Here is a 20627-nt window from a genome sequence, read left to right on the forward strand (position 1 = left end):
TAATAATATTAGGTGAAAAAAAAAAAAAACTTCACAACATTTTTATGTTTTTCAATGGAAAAGATGATATACCAAAAAGCGTTCAAGCTAAAAAGCACTAAAGATATATGTAGAATGATAGAGAAAACAGGGTTCAGAACCCCTAATACCACAGAGGGAACTGGAAAATCATTTATTCCCCAATAATTTGTCAAAGACTCATTGGTGATTTGTTCTATTTGTTAGAAGACTGTATTAGGCACAGGGAGGGTGGTATGGTAAGTGTAAGGTGTAGTTTCTGTCTTGAGGATATTTATTATCTAGGTAGGAAAGTAAAGCATTTATTGAGATATTATGAAACAAAGAAAGCACATTGGTCTGAGGAAAAATTTTGAAAAATACCTATCCCATGTTAGATCTTTTGTTTTCTTTCTTTCTTTTTTTTTTTTTTTTTTGTTTTCTTCGCATTAATGAGGTAAACCTTCTGAGGTGTTCTATGCCCATCAAGGAGAAAGAGCACCTTTTCCTCCAGGCTGGTCAGCCCAAGCATGAGCCCATGGCCTCCTTTTGAGTACAGGGCTTGCTGGATCTCAGTCCTACTCACAACCCGTCTGTGGGCACCCCTGTCAGGCAACGCTAGTATGGTTTTGTTTAACCCAGTGTGCTGAACATGTCTTGAAAGAAGACTTAGTGCAAAGATCGGTGAAGGCCAGTGATACTTTCAGCTTTGTGATATTCATTTACCAGCATGCACTAATATGGGGAAGAAGCTGTACTCTCCGAAAATTCTTTTTTTTTTTTCCTCTTGGTACATGATTATTCCTTAAGCACTAGAGAGTAGTTTCCTCTTAGAAAAGGAGGTGGAAATTTCCATGGAATAGTGGGAATCCTTAGATCTGGGTTCTTATTCCAATTTCCTGTGTAAACTCTGGAAAATTGCTTAACCTCTTTGAGCCTGAATTACCTCACTGGTAAAAATGCAGGCGGTAACATTTATATCACAGACTCAAGATAAAGATTAAATGAGTTAGCAGTATATAAATTCCCTAGTCTAGGCCCCAACTGAGAATGGTAGACATTAAACAACTCCTAATTTTCTCTCCACCACCATGTTGTGGAAGAAAGAACGCAGCATAGAAGTGAGTCAGCAATCCCAGATTCTAGTAGTAGCTGTTGTGAAAAAGAAACCTACAGACCTAAAATGGTATCACTTAGGCCAAGTCACCAACTGGGGCTTCATACCTAACCTAATGGAAGTTTCAGCCTTCCCCAGAAAAGTAAATCCTAACTGGTCAATCAGGAATGTTCTGACCTGCATCAGTGAGGTAATCTGTCACATGGGCCTTCTGCCTCCACCAAAGGCCGTTGTAATCTGTGTGAGACCCTTGCCCCTCCGCCTAAGGCAACGTGACTGGCCTGAAACAAGATTTTCTTTCCTTTTGCTAATAACCCCTCACCCCACCCTCCTTCCTATAAAAACCTTCCATTTTGTCCAGCCCCTCAGAGCCCTCTATTTGTTAGCAGGGACGCTGCCCAGGTCATGAATTGTTTAATAAAGCCAGTTAGATCTTAAAATTTAATCCGTTGATTTTTTTTAACACTTAAATTTATTGGTTGTGACTCATGTTAGATCGTTAACGGCAATGACATACGGGGAATACTAAATAGGAAAGGAGTTAGAATAAAAGCAGGAGAGGGACGGATGCAGACTGAGTATGCACAAAGGTAAAGAAGGTGCAAAAGACAAACAGGAAAAATGGGAGAGAAACTGTTTTGGCATTAGAGAAAATAGTTATTATTAGACTCATTTTGTTTATTCTCTTATTTTTGTTTCTTCCTATGTTAAACTATGCTTTAGACCTTGAATTAAGCCTCCCGGGTTTCTGTCTCTTTAACTAAGATATAGCCAACCGGCATTATTAAAATGCTTCTTTAAAGCTTTTTTGTCTTCATTTCTACTGAGTATTTTTTCCTTCTGGAAAAGCCTACTCTTCTGCCAAGCCTTAGCTAAGTTATCACCTATAAACCCTTCCCCTCAAAACTACCTCACTCTGGAGTGTAGAGAACTGCTGCGTCCACCATACTCCCATAACGTATTTGTCTAAGAGATCATTCATCATGTTGTAGTGTAAATTATGTTTATTTATCTGCTCTCCAGTGATACTGAATGCCTTAAGAGATGGACATTATTGTATTTGTCTTCATATCCTAAATGCTTAGCAGCAATCTGTCAGCTTATCGGAGCTACACGGAGCTTACTCCAGCTACCCCTGGAGTAGCCTCAACAGGGCAGTCTAGCAGGTGAGAGATGGAAAGGTTTCTTTCCCTCACCGGGGTCAGCAAAGCAGAGGCAGTCAGCCCACAACCCCTGCTAAGGGGCTGGGAGGAAGCCTCTTGCTGCCTCCTTGGTGTCCTTACCTTCTCTCAGCCCAGCAATAAGGGAGGACTCTGCCCAACAGCCAAGCTCCTCCTCTGTCTCTGGGTGCTGGGCAATGGGTCCTAAGCCCTGGGGTGTCCCGGCGTCACCTGGATGCTGTCAGGCGTACCTGTTCCCAGGGCTTGCCATGGTTCTTTTTTTTTTTTCTTTGCCCCAGGGTTCTTCAACTAATTTAATTTTACCCACTAGGTATCACGTCTGGAAGGGCTCCAACTTCTCCTGCCAGAGCTTAAGTCCTTGCTTGCACCTGGCTGCGGGCTGCCTCAGGAGCAGTGAGCAATTTTTATTTAAGGCAAACATTTTATTGACTCTTAACATCTACACAGAAAACTGTCCAAATCAGAAGATTACAAATGAATGATCTATCTTCCCCTTGTAACTAGCGCTCAGATCAAGACACAGAACATTCGTTACCTGAACCCCAGCCACTCTTCATAGCTCCTTCGCGTCACTATCGCCTCCTCACTAAGGGTACCTGCCACTCGGGCTTTGAACACTATAGATTAGCTTTCTGTAATGTTAAACTCTTATTTCAATGCTATGATCAACATGCGCTCTAGTATCTGGTTCCCTCCACTCATTGCTGTCCTTGTGGCTTTTACCCATGTCGTTATCTGCAGCTTTGGTGAACCCCTTCTCATTCGCTGTATTTAGGTGTGTAGATATACTACAATTTATTATTCATTCTATTAAATAGATAGATATTTGGGTTGTTTCCATTTCTTGGCTATTACGAATACGGTTGCTATGAGCAATCTTTTGGGTGCAAACACATGCACATTTCTAGTGAATATAAAAATAAAAGTACAGTAGCTTAGTTATATGTATGTTCAGCATTAGTGTATACTGAAGCAGCTGACTGTAATTTGGGATGAGAAGTAAAAGGGGACCATTCAGATGGTCATCTTTCTAGATGTGTTCTCTTCCATCATATTTTCATAAACACCACTTTCCCTGCCTGCAAAGAGCCTTCCCAGATGATCCTGGTTGGATATGTCCTGTTCATCCTTTAAAACTCAGGTCTAATAACACTTCTACCACGTGTTGTCCCTTAAATTCCAATCTACCCGTTTGGGTTAGGCCCCCCAACTCTGTGTGTATATCTGTATACGTGTGTGTGTGTGTGTGCATGTGTGTGTGTGTGTGTGTGTGTGTGTGTGTGATAATCTCCACATTTCTCACAGTATTTCTCACCTTGAATTTTATTTGTCATAGTGTATGGGTCTTTGCTACTCAAAAGTACTCTCCCTCAAAGGTAGGTACTCTGAGTATCTATAAAGCCTCACAGAAGGCATACATACTAGGTGCTCAACTAATGTTTATTAAATAATTGAATGAGTGAATGAATTCCCAAAAGGAAACCCATTAGGGAAACCATATGATTTGGAAGAGGGAGTGGGAAGGAAGTTCTGAAATTTAGATGTGATTTCAACGAACTAAAAACAAAAGTCTTGAACTCAGAGTGGGAAGAAGGGAAGGTGGAGTGGTCTAGGTTCTGGTTATATTTTTAAGAAAGGGTCAATAAGATGTGATGACTGATGGGTGGTGATTTCAATGCAAAAAGAACAAGCAAAAATATTTGCTAGTCTGCATGAGTCTTAACAGAACTGGTAACAGAAGCGAAACCAGGAGGAATCCCCAGTGCGGAAGTAAACCATAAGCCTTTTCAGGCAAGGTGAGTTGAGGTTAAGGTGACCATGGGCCATCTAAGATAAAAACTTCCAGCAGCCACCTAGAAATAGAGAAGTCCAGCTCAGGAAAGATAAACAGTTGAAGGGGCTTGATTTGGTAATCAAACCACAGAGTTTATATACAGTTTATAGGGAAGCTAAGTGAACGGGTGAGGTTCCAGGGAAAGGTGTGAAGGAAAAAAATGTCCAAAGCAGGAGGACGACCAAGAAAGGGCAGCAGGAAAGGCAGGGATCTGCTGGATAAGTTAGAGGAGAATCGGGATGCGGGAGAAGGAAGAACCAGAGGATTTCCAGGTGAAAGGGGTTGGCAGGAGAGTCAGCCGCAGAAGGGAAGGTGGGCTGCATATGACAAGCAGACACACGGCTGATCGGTGATTAAGCGACTGGCAGTGATTTGAGTGAGCCACAATTTGCAGCTTCAGAAACACTTTGAAAGACTGTCAAGATGTTCTTCAAGTGTCAGAGTTGAGAGGAACTTCAGAATGTCTGATGTAACTCACTCCTTTTGAAGTAAACTAACCCTGAACACAAAGCTTTCGTGGTTCATCCAAGGCAGACACATAAACTGCCAACCCAAGCACCAAATCCAGCCAACAGTTTTGTTTGGTCTACATGAAAATGAAAATTTTACCTCCAATTTTTCAGGATCCTCACAAATTTTTACAGTATAAGGCTTGGCCTCTCTCAGGTACCTCGAGTACTTGCCTGGACATTATAGGCATTTGAGTTCACAAACTGCGATCTAAGGTTACAAAGATAATGGTAGCGCTGGGGCCAAAGCTGAGGATTCCTTCCCTCGCCCCCCCCCCGTCACACTGGCTCTCTTCTCTTAACTCATGGTGGCATTCATGCATTCTTATTGATGCCTTTTTCTGTAGAACTTCATTTTATTTAAATCATGGCCCAGACACTTTGTTAGATGAGGCTAGGGTGGCACAGGAAATTAAATATGCAGACTCTATAAATGTGTCAAATAAAATTGGGAGTTGCCCATCAAAATAACTGCCAATAACTCAAACAGGTAAATTGTCACTGAGTTTCTCGACCAATTTTATTGCTCTCCCTCATGCCCCTCTAGATCAGCTTCATAAAGTGCAGCCAAAGAGGATGCCTTGACCCCTTCAAGGGAACTAAAGACAAGAATCAAAAAGCTCTAAGAGAAGGACAGCCATTTTTCTCCTCCTTAGACAAAACAGAATCCAGATTGCTTTGCCGTCCATCAGTTTACAGGCTGTGGATTTAGATATTCAGCATTTGTCATGGCTAGAGATACTAAAGAACCTCTAATGAGAGGAGTTAAACAACCATTTTGTTGAGAACAAAAGCGTGAAAACATGAATAATCCTCGAATTATCTAGTTGATGGACTTTATTGCTGATGTAAACACATCTGTGTCTGTATTAACAAAACAAAAATACCATAACTTTAGGTAAGTTCAGTACAGAACCTCATTTAGAATATGATTTCTTTGACCAGCTGACTGAGAAAACTAACATAAGAATGTTATATATACTGTGAATGAAAGGAAAGATCAATGCAATGTGCCTCAACATCAAAATCAAGAGGTTTGGCTTCTGTTTGCTATTGTGATAGTGAAGCACAACTCAGTGGTATCAAGTAAGTAATTTAAACACTCACGGTACGATGAGGGATTTAACACCACACTTCGCTTTGATATATTTCAACAATATTTATCTTTTCATTAAAACTTTTAGCAAATTTAATAAAATATTGCTTCTACATTAATTATTGAAAATAAACCTTAAGCTTTGCAGAAATGATTTTACCATGCTTCTTCATTTCACCCAAAATAGACTCATTCGACCCGGTGCCCAAATTTCCAAAACACAGAAATGAATTGTAACCTTCCCGATAAATAAGCTCAGAGCAAGCCTCTTTATTAATATTTATAACAAAAAGTATTCTTTGAAGGATGCTTGACAGTAAACAAGACTTTCTGTTCACAAACTAATTTCTCAATCACTTGAACAGATACATAAAAGGAAACTTTTTCCCTTGTAAGGAAAACTCAAGATATGGAACAAAATGTTCCACCACTGAACAAACTCTGCTCAACGTTATGTAGAGGCTGATGGGTGCTTGCTCCCAAGACAGAAGGTAAGTGCCTGTGTCGGAAACGCCCACCCCCCAGCCTCCCAGCTGCTCCCCTGGCAGGGTGGGAATTAAGCATCAACTTCAGCGCACATCACATTCGGTTTGTAAGTTTTGTTTTGTTTTCTCTAAAAACTATGTCTTGTAGAATTTAACATTCTCGATTTCCCCACAACCTCTTTCTCCTGTCACTCTAGCCACTGTCACATCAACTGTATGTCTGATGCTAAGAGCACCTAGTGAAACTGAGGCTAATCAAATGCAGAGTTGAGACAGCTAGAAAATCCTGAGGATGCAAAAACCCAACTGTGTCGCCAATTTCTTTCTGAGGTGCTCTGAAACACTGGAATGGGCAGATTCCCCTACACTGACAAGTATAAAAATTACTGTCACAATTTTGCAATCCGGCTTGTCAAAGTGCTAAAAATAAACTTACTATGGTCCCTATGTACTGAGTTACTGATAATTTTAATTTACCCAGGAAGTCTAATAAACTTAAGAAAATTTAAGTGTAACTTCAATATTGTTTAATTAACAGACTTAAAATTGTTTTCCTGATTTAAGTTATGAAAAACGGGCAAAAAATGTTTTAAGTGATTATATAATTGAATGAAAAATCAAGGCTGGCACTGGATTTTTTTTCTACAGTTCTTGAAACAGAACACATTTTCTACTAAAATTCTGCTATCTTCTTCGGCTGCCTTACCACCCTGATACCACATGCCTCTTTTATGCCTTTTCTAGTCTTCACAGATAACATATCTGTGTGTTTATACAAATGTTTTATTTATCTTTTCCTTTTGCAAGCACTAAGAACCCATCTGAACCAGACTTGCAAAGTGAACCTTTCATTTAGCCTTGTTTCCTAGAGAAGTTATACAAACATCATAAACACATCAAGCAACCCATGAACCGATAACTTAGACCATCGATGAACCAAGTGTGCTCCCGAAGGCGAGCCGTCTGTCCTCACCTGTAGAAGTACGAACACCCCCTGACTGTGTTGTGAGTGAAATGTTCCTGAGTCTTCTCGTTTCCAAAATCCTCCAGGGGGTCTGACCACAGGATATCACACATAGGTCCATAAGCAGGTGGTTCTTTGAATCGGTCTAACTAAGAAAAATAGAAGACAGAGAGCAAAATACTAATCCTTGGAAGCTTGGAATTCAGAAAATACAAATGTTGTTGCAGTGCCCGACCTCCTCCCCAGCGCAGTGCCCTGTGAGGGCAGCCCTCTTCTCTTCCCATTTCCTCTCCTGCCTTCCTTCCTCCCCCTTCTTCCACACTTCCTCTAGCTCTCCAGTTTTCCCTCCTTCCTCCGGATGAGTCTCTTCATTAACTATCTTCACCTCACTCTTTACCTCCCTCTTGTTTCTTTAATTCCTACTCTTTGCTTCTCTTTTCCTGTCTCCCAGTTTACTTTTTATCTTTTCTCTTGCTCCTCCTTACTTATTGGATCTAAGTATTTTAGTCATTACCAGTTGATGTGATTCTGTGTTTCACTTCTTGAGGAGGAGCTTCTATGTTGTTTTATCTTTGGGGAAATTTCTACTACTGCCTCCATTAAGCTGAGGCTTAGAAATCTGTATGGAGAACAACGTAAGGTGTTTATATTGAATGATAGGACATTGAGAACAAACGGCTTTCATTTTAAGAGCAGCCACTCATTGTACGACATTCTGGATATTCACTATTAGGAGCTATCTAAGTTCTGAATTAGAGTACAAGCCTGTTGTAGTTTATCTTAGTAGTAACAAACCAAGAGGAATGATAAGCTGTAAAATAAACTCAAATTTATAGCTAGTCATTCTTCAGCTCTAAGCTTTATAGTTTTACCAAAACCCTCATATGAAATCCATTTTCCAGCTATAAATGTTTAGCAAGGTCATATCTCAATTTTAAAAGGTGTATTTTGAAAGCAAGAGCAATATAATAACTGGAAATGACATTTCACCAAAAATTTTATAACACTATCACTTGTAGTTTATCCTGCTTTAACTGCAATTAAAGAAACTTTGGTGAAGTTAGCAGACAATTACAGTCTCTTGAAAAAAAGCATAAAACAGCTATGAAAACCGATTAAGAACTGATATTCTTCATATTCAATACTTCAATATTTTTCAAAAACCCATAGGGAAAGGTGAATATATGAGCCAGCCTGGCAGCCGATCAAATTCTTTTTCCTGAGACATAAAAGGTGACATAAATAATGGTTTTGCTACACACCATTTTTTACTAATATCTAAAAAGAACAAAACAGTATCTCACATTTTCAACACTCAATGAAAAACTTCAATAAGCCAAGACCCTCTATATTTCAACCATTATGTTATCCATAAAATATTCATTGCAAACTTAGGCTTGTTTAAGAGACTTAAATAATTTATGCTTTTGGAATAATTCATCCAAGAAAAATAATGCTTGTTCATAAAAATACAGAATTTCTTTCTAAGAAAGAAGAACTTATTATTAGGGGTAGAACAGCAAAAGAGGGGAGTCTTTCTGATTACTATGAATTCCCAGCTAAAGGTTTGGTAAGGCAACCAGGACACAGAACATATTCTGGAAAAGTTACAAAGTGCATTCTGAAATTAATACCACCAACAGGAAGAAGAAAGAACTACAAAATTAATTAAATAAAATAAGTGTGATAAAAATAAATAAATAAATAAAGTGTGGTGGAAACTCTAACTGACATAGGGCAAAATGCAAACCTAAAAATCAGTTTATGGCTGAGGTTAGAGCTTAATGACATATGTGAAAATTGAACAGACTACCTGAAACATGTCAGAAAGTAAGTTCTGGGGATAGTGGGTGATAGTTCTAAAATTTACTTAATTTATGGTAAGAGTTTAGATGATATTACAAAAGTCCATCAGATTATAGAACTCATACAGAAAGTGAACCACTCTCTCCTTCAGCTCCATGACTACAATTCAGAGTCATGTCTTTCTCATACTTTAAACAGAGAGCAAACACCAGTGCTCTGTGTGCTACAGAACTCTAAAAGCAGAGGAGTAGTGGTGTCTTATAAAAAAAGACACAAACTCACACAGCAGGAAGCAAAGGTTTATTTAATGTACTTCTGTTTGACTTTAAAAATAAAAATCATGCATTTCCTTTCTGATGGGAAACTAAATATTGTATTATTTTTACACTTGTAAACTTGGACCTTAATGAGAGAGTATTAAGGTAGAATTTGAATGTTTTATTTCCTTAAATATAGCTTTTCTTTAAAAGCCAGGGAACTTTTCCAAGAATATTGAGCAAACAAATAATAATAATAATAAATAAAAGATTGTCTCTTCTACTACATAAAACTATCTCATATTATCACATATTCTCAAGAAAAAGATATTTGCATATTCAATCTAACTCATCCTTTTGTTGGCTAAAACAACTGTTAATAGCCAATGTTAAATTAAGTTAAAAAATACCTCAAAAAAATCAACTTTCACTTAGCCTCTCAATATAGCCAATAGGATATCACCATTGCTTTTGTCAGATTGTTGCTTTAAAGTGTTAAGCTGTGAAAATAATAGATTTTTTAAAAAATGATAATGTGGACATATTTTAAAGGTCAACTTGTGATATTTTCCCAAGAACGAAGCAATGTTTTCTCGCTCTAATAGACTATGAATACACAACGGGTTGCTTAACACCAGCCAAAGGGAAATGAAAAGGCATCTATTTTTCAGGAATCAAACAGTATACATTTCAATGACACATATCATACAGTAAAAGGAACCCTGAGGTTTTCGAGATAAAAACTCTTTCAAGTATAAATATATGTTTCTTTCTGAAGAAAAGCAAATACAGAGAGAAGAGATGTGTGACAGTTTTAAATCATTTCAATTCAAAAGGATAGAGTTCGTGAAAAAGACAGGGACATTTATGTCTCCGGTTTATTAACGAGCAACGAGTATCTGAAACAACAGAACTTACTTTTCTGATATCGTCTAAAGTGTTAATCTCCGGAGACAAACCGCCGTGGACACACAGGAACTGTTGGTTCATCAGGGCAGCCAGGGGCAGGCAGTCAAAGGCATCCATACAGGCATCATAGACGCGTTCTGAATACTTTATTTTACCTTAAAACATGATCCAAAAACAAATAATCGACTCATGATTTCAGAGCTAGGATCATTTACTCGAAATGGGTTTTTGTTTTGTTTTGTTTTGTTTTGATGTTTCCTTCCCAGCATCATACTACTAGCATAGAACTACACCTTGCAAAGTTTCAAAACATGATTACCTAAGACATTTTGACGAGGTCAATCACAGGTTTCCCTCGCTATCCGAAAGTCTAGTGTTCCTATGAAACCTTTGGTAAGCCGAAGCAATTACCATTAATTTATACGGAAAAATCACGGGGGTGTTCCTAGATCCACAAAAGAACCTCTTAGGCGTTCCTGATATCCTAAGACACTACTTGTAACAGATACGCAAAATAAATGGAGATAAAGCCCAGATGCTCAGGGACACTGCTCAAAGCCCTGGCAGCTTGACGCTAAGGTGCTGAGTGTAGTTTCCAGGGAAGGGGCTTGGCAGGGCGACTCATTGCTCAGGCTGAGTACTGCCTCTAGAAGTGCTCGTGGCAAGTATAACACTGACCATTATTTTTGTTTTTCACTTTTCTTCCTAAAAGCAAAAATTCTCTTTGGATTTCTTTTGGTTCATGTAGGTTTTCATAAACGCAAAGTGACATAAGACATACTTTCAAAAGGCAGGGAATACCTGTATTATTAATCTTTAGATCTACTGTTTTACATTTTTGCTGTTCATCCCTATATTACAGTTTTTAGTAACTTTTTGTATAGCAGATGAGAGAACTTTTGTATATATCCTTGCTACTGATCCACAGATGTATCTCAAAAATTATATATACAAACTACCAGGAGACCAAAAGAAACATGGCCGTAAAGCTGGCTAATTTTCCTAAATGATCTTATGAAAAGGAGATGGCAAGAAATTTCCTAAAGTTGTTTCTGTATCACTGCACATTGTTTTTCCCTTAATGACTTATATCTAATATTCTGAAAAAAGTCTCTGTACTCCACTGAATATAGGGCTAAATGACAGAGAGAAATTTGTTTCACTAGACAATAGGGAAAATTAAGAGAGGAGGAAAATGAAATTTATATGAAGTTCTCCTCACTCCTAGTATTTATGTCTAAAGGAAGACGTCATCTCTAATTTTGTAAAATCCACTAGAGGCTAGTAAATCTATTGAGTCCAAAAGAGGCACAGTTGAATTTGCCCTCCATCTGCTTTTCTTGAGTGATTTGAGATGAAAGGGTAAAATTATTCCCCTGAATAGTAGTATTCTGGCTATTTTTAGAAACTAAGTTAATCATTGTTTGTTAGGACAAATTACATGAAATATTAATTCAAATTTCCGATCACTTTATAGAAAATTTGTAACTTAAAAAGAAACTCTGAATTCTCTTCATTGTCCATGCTTAGAAAGAAATATAGAATGACATAGAATAAAATAGTGTTATTTTTTAAGTTTTTGACTTTTAAGCACTGGCTATCATCATGTGCTCTTGGTATGGATTAAAATGACTAGCACATATGGCATTAAAGGAAGAAGCTTGAAGTATACTTACATTCTTGTTTAAATGTGAAATACTCTGTTAGATGTCTACATTCATGATTTCCACGAAGTAAAAACAGTGTTTTGGGGTAAAGAATTTTCAAGGCCCACAAATACAGCACACACTGAAAAAAATAAGAATAATATAAAAATAAATATTTTCCCATTATACTTAAGGATCCCATTGCTCACATATGAGGAAGACATGAACTAATGTGTGACTATGACCAAAAGTCCCCCAAAGGCTAGGCCTTATTAAGGAGGATATTAAAAATCAAACAGAAAACATTACTTTAGTACAAAGCCAATGTTTATATGCATGCACTGAGGATCTATGCACCGCAAGAGAACAATGGACTTTACAGGGTCTATTGGAAGAAGTCTGAATGAAGATATACTCAAAATATACTGGTGTACAAGTATGAGAAGAAACATGATTAGCAATTAACAAATAAAGACACCTCTCTTTATAAAACAAATTATTTAAAAAAAAAAACCAGTAATAGAAACAGGAGAATTGGGAAGGAAAGGCAAGGCAAAATTTGGAAGCAAACAATGCCACCAGGCTCAACCTGACTAATTTCTTCCTTTTTCTTTTCTTTTTTTTTTTTACTTTTCATAGCTTTATTAACTGATGTGATTTTTTTTAAATTTCTCCTCTAATTTTTTTATTTTATTATGTTATGTTAATCACCATACATTACATCGTTTTTGATGTAGTGTTCCATGATTCACTGTTTGCGTATAACACCACTTTTTTTTAAGATTTTATTTTTTAAGTTATCTCTACACCCACCTGAGGTCAAGAGTCACGTGTTGCACAACTGAGCTAGCCAGGTGCCCCATGTCTCTGTTTTCTATTATGTTCTTTCCTTCACTAGCCTTCTTCTTCCTCTTGTCTTTTATCTCAGTGTTTTAGGTATATAAAGCCTTAAGTTTTTTGTTTGTTTGTTTGACGTATAAATATAATTAAACTGAAGGCCAGGGAATCTCACTATACATGCTGCTAATAACTACGGGAAACATTGCATATACCTTAAAACTCTCAAATTAATTACTTGGGTACTGCAGTTCGTGTAAAAATGAAGGTCCATTTTGAATTCACCAGGTTTGGAATAAGCCTACATTGACACAGTCATCCTGGAGTATGCATTAAAGATAACCGGGATACTCAAGTACTAACATCAATTTCATTATCCTTCAATGGCATTCATCAAGAACCCACAGAGAGGAGAAAACCACTCTTTGAAAAGAAAGTATGCTCTTTTTTCCTCATTAAGTTTATGTTCTAAAAGTGAGGCTAAGAAGATATAGAACCACAAAAATATTGAGACAAATCTGATTCTGGTTACTAAAATCTGAAACCAAAAAACATACAGCAATTACATTTTTATAAGGAACTTTCCAACCTAAAGTAAATATGCTGCATAATGTCCACGGGGAAAAGCTACTGGTGATTCATTTGTTGTGATACCTGTGAAGAATAATCACCTCTGTCAGCTTATATAATAATTTATTAAATGAGTGGAAATAATTATGTTTGAATATACAGTCCAAGTCTTGGAGAAAATACTAGTTATAAAAGCAAGTATGTATTAATGTGTTTTTCAAGTAAGATATTGTCTCCAACTATGTAATTATAACTGAAGTAAACAAAAATAATGGGTTGACATCAAATTTTATATGTATTTATGTTACTTTAATTAATTTTCTAATTATCATTTTCTGATTATACTTATTAGCTAAAGTTCACGTGACAAATGATACTACTGTTTCTGAACAGTTGACCAAATGGTCTATACAAGTGATCCTTAAGGCATTATGATCAGTTGATGGTGCATATTCCCTGTTATCTCAGTGGGTAGTATGGTGTCTCAGTGAGTCTCTGATTGCTATGTATCTGGTTTTCAGGGTACATTTACATGCTCTCACAAAAGGAGTATTACTCAAACTTGTCTTGCATTTCAGAGAAGATATTTATAAACCATTATTAATGTCAATGAGAAAACTATTCCTAATTTAAACTTTATAAGGTTGTACCTTAATACTAAAGAAATACACACACACACAATTTCCATATTGGTTGTTAACTTTGGATGTCTAGTCTGAAATAAGATGAGAATATAAGGTCTTTTAAGAATTATATTTATTTACTGAAATTGCTATATTTAATATATTCTATTTTTATATTGAGAAAGAATATAGGTTTTGGCCATACTGTAGCTGCTTTTAGAGAAGATTTTCTTGTTGTTGTTTTTACTAAAATATAACTTACATACAATGAAGTGCACATATTTTAAGTATGCCAGTCAATGAGTCTGTATATATGTATAATCTCATGAAACTACTAACCAGATCCAGAAGGCTCCCTTGTGCCCCACTCCCAATCAATATCCTTTTGGAAATGTAACCACAGTTCTGAACTCTTCAGATTAGCTTTGTCTGTAAGAATCTTAAGCAAAGCTATTATCTCTCCAACTAAAATGTAAAACACAATTTTCTAACCCCAGTTAAATGCTACAGGAGTCACTTTTTAGGACCCATATTTTCTTTCTTGCCAGCTGTTAAAGATCCTGTTTCGACATTAGCACATGGCTCTACCACCTTTAGTTTTAATTTCTGTAGCTTTTTCATAATGAAACCTCACAGAGTGATATAGAAATATTTTATGATATGCTTTTCATACTTATTTACCTTTTCAATGACTCAACACACATTTAATATCCTTGTTATTTAACGGATGTAAAGCGTCTAGTATATAGTGGGAGTTTAAGAAATATTAGCTCCTTTTCCTATAAATGAGAAGGAAGACAGGAACACCGAAGGGCGGGAAGGAGGGAGGGAAAGAAAGAGAAGGAAAAAGAAAGGGAAAAGAAAACATAACTCAATTTCCAAATTCTTGGCTCTGCACACCCTCAAAATAAGAGTCCTGTTTTCACATTTTATTTCCTTCTCCCCTGTGGCAAGAATAAAATATCTTCCCAAACGCGGAATAAAACCACAAACGCAGCCAGTATGGAAGAAGTGGCATGGTAAATGAACGGGCAAGAGAGGACTGGAGAGTGGAGCCCTGCCAGACTTCACCCTCAACATCTGGTGGGCGAGGGCTGCCAAGGACAACACTGTCTTGCTGGCAACTGTTCTGCCATCTAAAGTTCTAACATTCTGGAGACCTGTCAGTCTGAAACGAAATCATAACCTCACATTATTTTTTAAAAAGGAGAGTCTCTTATAAAAAAAAAAAATTACCCCCATCAATAAGCCATGAAACTCAAATTAGTTAAATAATTGGTTCTTTTCATCTACGTGGTAGGAGATGGCTAATTTGCACAACATGCTCACTGAATTAATTGGTTAAGGTGGAAACAGAGAGGCAAGTTACACTGGCCTTTTTGTGGGGCTAGATGTAAATTCCTTGCGCTAATGACTTTCAACTGGACCTTGACGGTCTTTCCAGTGTTACTCGAAATAATTAAATAGTTACGACTTAAAATTAGTTTTAAAATATAAACAACTGAGCACCCTCTAGATTTTTATTAATTTCCATCATAGACATGATTTTCTCCTATTTAGTTTATCAATCTTCTCCAGTGAAGCAGCACTAAGGATATGATTTTGCCAAGGATATAGTTTTCTTCATTAGTTTAATTGGTTCACTGATAATAGTAGTGCCATGATTTATTTTTGTACTTTATGCCTTTTGATAATGAGTGTTCTTGAAAACTTGCATAGGGGAGTAAAGAAAGATGTGAAAGAGGGAGGAAGTTAAAAAGCAAATAGACAGCTTCAGATATACATCCACCAGCCTACTACAATAACTCTCCATGCTGTGACACATTCCGATCAAAAGGGACGCCTCTCAGTCATGGGACAATTAAGTGAAGGATGTGCATTGGTTGGGAAAAGATCCAAACTCCCAAAATGTCAAATGCACTTCCTCTCAGACATTCTCTGCCTGGTCTGACGAGCACGCAGACAAGCAGCTGAGCAGTAGCGACGAACTACAAAGACCATCGGTGGTGGGGAGACAGCAATGTCTTCCTCATGCCTGTGGCATCACTCTGCCACCTAACATCGCTTTCTGTACCGTCTGCTTGTTATTCTCAGACAGAAGCACGAACGTTGCCTGACTTGCCACGGTTCATTTTCATCTATGAGTTCACAGCGAAAAAACACAACACCTCTTCATGCTTAACTGTGTCTGAGGCCTGGGCTGAGACCTGTATGTAGGTAGCACGGGGGTGCCTAGCTCACTGCTAAGCTCACTGCCGTGCGGGGCAGTGCACACTGGCTAGAAGAAGAACGTGAGCACGTGAACAGAAGGAAACAGCTGGGCAGGCCTCCCCATCTGCAATTCTGTTTTTCTTTTTGCGTTCTCCGAGGAACGCGCTCAGACGTGGACCTCTGTACACCCCCTCTATACACAGGTACACTTGATCAAAGAGATTAGGTAGCATAATGCAATCATCAGAAAGAGGATGGTATTTGGTGTGAGACAAATTATTACTCCAAACAAAATTACCTCTCTCATCACTACTCCAAAGCCTGCTTGTTTTCTTGGGACTAACTTTGTGGGGAATGATTTCTAATCTTGGCAGAAAGAGAAGGTGGTGGGGGCGGGGTGCAGAAAATGAACTCTGTGTCCTGCCCACAGCACATTACCTACAGCCTGGAAATACTACCCAACAGAGACCATATGCAATCTGAACCTACTCTTCAAAGCTGATTTGGTGAAATTAAACGTAAGTGGCTCCTCTCTGCCCGGAGGAGAGCCAAAGAAGAATACTTGCAGGGGAGCCCTGAATTATTGAGAGGAATCAAGAACCTTTTGAAAGCTGTTAGGATAGTCCACGCTGGAAAAGGGAGCTCTGATTTTAGGCATTCTCTTAAACCGACAGTATCTTACTCAAAGGGAATATTTTATATTCAATGCTGGACCTTCAGATTGAAGAGGTGGGGGAGAGGGCCGTGTGTGCATGTTTGGCACATGCATGAGTGGATATAAAAGTGTCTATCAGTTTCTGCATCCCTGATGTGCACATTTTTTTGTGGTTCGCTTCGTGAATATGGCCAAGGCATGGTGTGGAGTGGAAAGAGCACAGACTTCAAAGCCCAGCACTGTCATTTACTCTGTGTGTGACTCTCTGAGCTTTGGTTTTCACATGCACAAAAAGAAGACATTTGCACGTCCCTCGCAGAACTGTGAGGAATAAAGGAGATCGTGTCTACCAGGCCAACAATAGCATTTCAGCATGCAAACAACGTAAGCTTCCATAATCCACAATTAAGAGCCCCAAAGTATTCTCAGTAAATATATTTTATAGAAACGTCTGTTCTATTTTAAACATGATGATATCACTGAGCCATCCCAAAGCCCCTCAAAGGTCACAGTCTAATCAAAATGGATCATTTTCATAGATGAGGCCTTCACATTTTGTTATTTCTGTATGCATGCAGCAAGTCCCTGGAGCTGTACTCTCAGACACTTAGAGTTTAATTAAAGAGCTTTGTGAAGATGGGAACTCTGATAGATGCATCTCAGGACTTTCAAATGTCCTGATACATTTGCTATGTCACCAACACCTGGGTTCACTCTTTGATCCTTTGCTTGAATTTCAAAAGGTGCATACGACACACAATATTGCAACTTCCATAGTTCAAATATCTAGATTAATTGTAGACTCAAAAGAAATCTGCTGAAGAGTAAGTTAGTGATTACTGCTTCTCAAGTTCTTTAATTTAAGGAAACAGAGCTCTAAAAAGCTCCTAATCAGGGAGAGTTTAGGAAATTTCAAGTTAATCTGAGGCCAGAGATTCAGAAGCCTCAACTCTCAGAGTAAAAATTCAAAGGTAAATAAGCAACAACCGGATTAAGAAATAATATTATCCAAAGATGGAGCTGGTGAGACAAAGAAGGAGTCCAAATGTGTCAACTGTTACTCAAGGAACACATGATTTATTTAGTGCTTTATCTTTACTAGTAAATTAATAGGGAACAGTGTTAATTCTTTGATTAGATTTAAAAGATGGCAATTAAGTCATTAAAATCGCAAATATTATACCATTGAAAAAATTTTCCAACATAGCACTCCATCGTTTGGCCAACAAAAATAATCACTCCTAACAGAGTGATTTCCCTAAGAAGGTGAGCTTCAAGGAAAGTAGAACACCTATTTTGTTCACGCTCAGAATCTTACATAGGAGCACTTTGCATGTTAAATGAATAAGATGAACTTAAGAGTCACTCAAATAATTTTCGAAAAGTATTTACTTAGATTCCACACAATTGTAATTTAAGGGAAGTAGTAGAAACATTTTATGCCCCATTTCTGTCTTCTGCCTATTGCAGTCTTTCTCAAACCTGGCTACATGTTGAAATCACCTCTGGCCATAGCAACAAGTTCTGGCCTATGGGATGCAAGTTGAAGTAATGGTACCACTTCTGGGAAACATGCGTAAATGAGAGGATATGCCCTTCTCTTTTTCCTTTTCCTTCCAGCTGAATGCAACACGGGACATGATGGTTGAAGCTAGTGTAGCTGTCTTGGGTCACAAGGCAGCCTTTGGAATGAGCCCACACATCTCATGCCCATCAGAGCAACAAGGCAGAAAGAGCCTGGGCCCCGGGACCAGGCTGGGTCACACCAGCTGGGCAGTCCTATCTGTGAGCTTCTACTGGAGAGAGAAATAAACTTCTATCTTGTTCAAACCACCATTTCACAGGTTTGTTGTTATTTTCTCTTGGCAGATACCAGCCCTAATGTGATATAAAGGTCTTAGAAAATTTGCTTTCAATCGTCCTTCCCTACCAAGTTGGTCAAGTTGGCCCATGAATAATATTTATGAAGTTTACTAATTTCTTCCCCTGTACTTTGTTTGTTTCAATTTCCTTCCTAACTAATCTCACTTCTTTGATTCAGTCTTCCCCAGTCAAGTCTGCTCTCAAAATTGTTCCACTTTTCTATATTGCAATGGCAATCATTTTCTGTACTTCTTTTATCACAAGGTTTTAATAATTCAAATCATTGAATCCTGGATGACCAAGGCTTTTGATTCTATGTAACTTTTACAGTCTTATTTTCCCACATAGATTTAGTTTTCTAAAAAGCAAGGTTATACATTTCTTCAAATTCTCTATAGTTCTGATCATAGTGCATATACATTTCATGTGTTCAATAATACAGTACTTGTTTACCAAGTGGAAGAAATACCAAAAATTTACTTTCTCCTTTTGTTTTTATATACCAAAACCATCTCTCCTTCCCTCGTCATCATGAATAATTAAGAAATGTATGGTCCTCAAATACAGAAAGGCTTAATATATTGGTGAAAATATATATATATTTATAATTTATATAGCCAATGACAAAAGTTTCTCTCCCTATAGAGAGAGAGACTCAATGACTGAAGGTAAATTGAATAACCAAAAAAATAAAATTGATATGATAGTTTTAAAAACAAAAGCGGTTTAAGAGCGGTATGTTCCTCAACATTAAATATTCCTATAGTAAATAAAATATTATGATGAAATTTAAAAAACTAGAATCTTTTTATATGATTATTATGAATATATGATGTTGGTGTGAGACTTTTATAAAGTTGATTTCTCTCTTAATTAAGAATAATATTTTTCCTTTTAAATGCTTTTTTTTTCGGGGCACCTGGGTGGCTCAGTCGTTAAGCATCTGCCTTCAGCTCAGGTCATGGTCCCCGGGTCCTGGGATTGAGCCCCACATCAGGATCCCTGCTCAGCAGGGAGCCCGCTTCTCCCTCTCCCACTCTCCCTGCTTGTGTTCCCTCTCTCGCTGTGTCTCTCTCTGTCAAATAAATAAATAAAATCTTTAAAAATAAATAAATAAATAAAAATGCTTTTTTTCTGAGAACACATATAATGTCAGGTACTATAGCATGAGCTCTGCTTCTTTAATACTCATTCTCATTTTTATTTTAAATCCTTTCTTTTTTTTTAAAGATTTATTTATTTATTAGAGAGAGAGACACACATGGAGAGCGCATGCGTGTGCACAAGTGGGGAGTGGAGAGGGGAGGGCCCGAGGGAGAAGGAGAGAGAGAATCCTCAAGCAGGCTCCCCGTTGAGTGTGGAGCCTGTTGCAGGCCTTGAGTCCAGGACACTGAGATCATGACCCGAGCTGAAATCAAGAGTCAGACACCCAACCAACTGAACCACCCAGGCATCCCATCAGATGACCCCTTTCTATGTTTGAGACACCATGCTAAGCACCAGGAGGAACAAACAAGTGAATAAAGCGAGGTCTTTGCCTTTATTTTGAATGCAGTTTCTACTTACCTGAAACAGATGTAGGTGGGAGACTGAGGAAGAACCTCTAGTCAAAGGTTATCTGTTTTGTTTTAACTAATGAGTTTGACAAATTACCCTAGTTCAGATGACAGATGCCAAAAAAGACAAAATACAGCAGCTGTAAGTGTACTCACACATACTCACACATCAAAACACAGGCAGCCATGCCCCTGGTTATCAATTTACAAAGAGAAGTTATTGCCTCACAATTATAAGGCATAACCATGCAAATACATTCCTGCTTGTTTGAAAAACTTTGATTACTTCTGTCAACAGGAAAAAGAATTATCTAATGTAAAATATGACATAATTTTTGCAAAGTTGCAAATATATAAAAGGTATAAAAGGCAAAGTCTTAATAATGACCATTTCCTTGGCATCTCTATGTATTAAAAAGCATATGGGAATCAACTGAAAATAGAATACATAATATCCCAAGAATATTATCCCATAATATCCCAAGAATTAGGTGCATTAAAGTTCTGTTAT

At 37.7% G+C, this 20627-nt stretch overlaps 1 protein-coding gene across 9 annotated transcripts in view; it reads right to left on the reverse strand.

Moving 5' to 3' along the window:
* The window catches only part of PPP3CA (protein phosphatase 3 catalytic subunit alpha), a 502337-nt gene that overhangs the window by 59374 nt on the left and 422336 nt on the right, over positions 1–20627 (reverse strand). For all 9 annotated transcript variants that reach the window (XM_073892032.1, XM_073892038.1, XM_073892035.1 and 6 more), the window contains 3 exons: positions 11832–11943; positions 10165–10310; positions 7193–7332 (listed from right to left, as the gene is read on the reverse strand). In XM_073892032.1, the coding sequence (XP_073748133.1) occupies positions 7193–7332; positions 10165–10310; positions 11832–11943 (398 nt within the window). The remainder of the gene's footprint in view (positions 1–7192; positions 7333–10164; positions 10311–11831; positions 11944–20627) is intronic.

The sequence above is a fragment of the Callorhinus ursinus genome, unplaced genomic scaffold (genome assembly GCF_003265705.2).
Source record: "Callorhinus ursinus isolate GAN/ISIS: 27379988/994484 unplaced genomic scaffold, GSC_fseal_2.0 scaffold4, whole genome shotgun sequence".
In the NCBI taxonomy this organism is placed as follows: domain Eukaryota; kingdom Metazoa; phylum Chordata; class Mammalia; order Carnivora; family Otariidae; genus Callorhinus; species Callorhinus ursinus.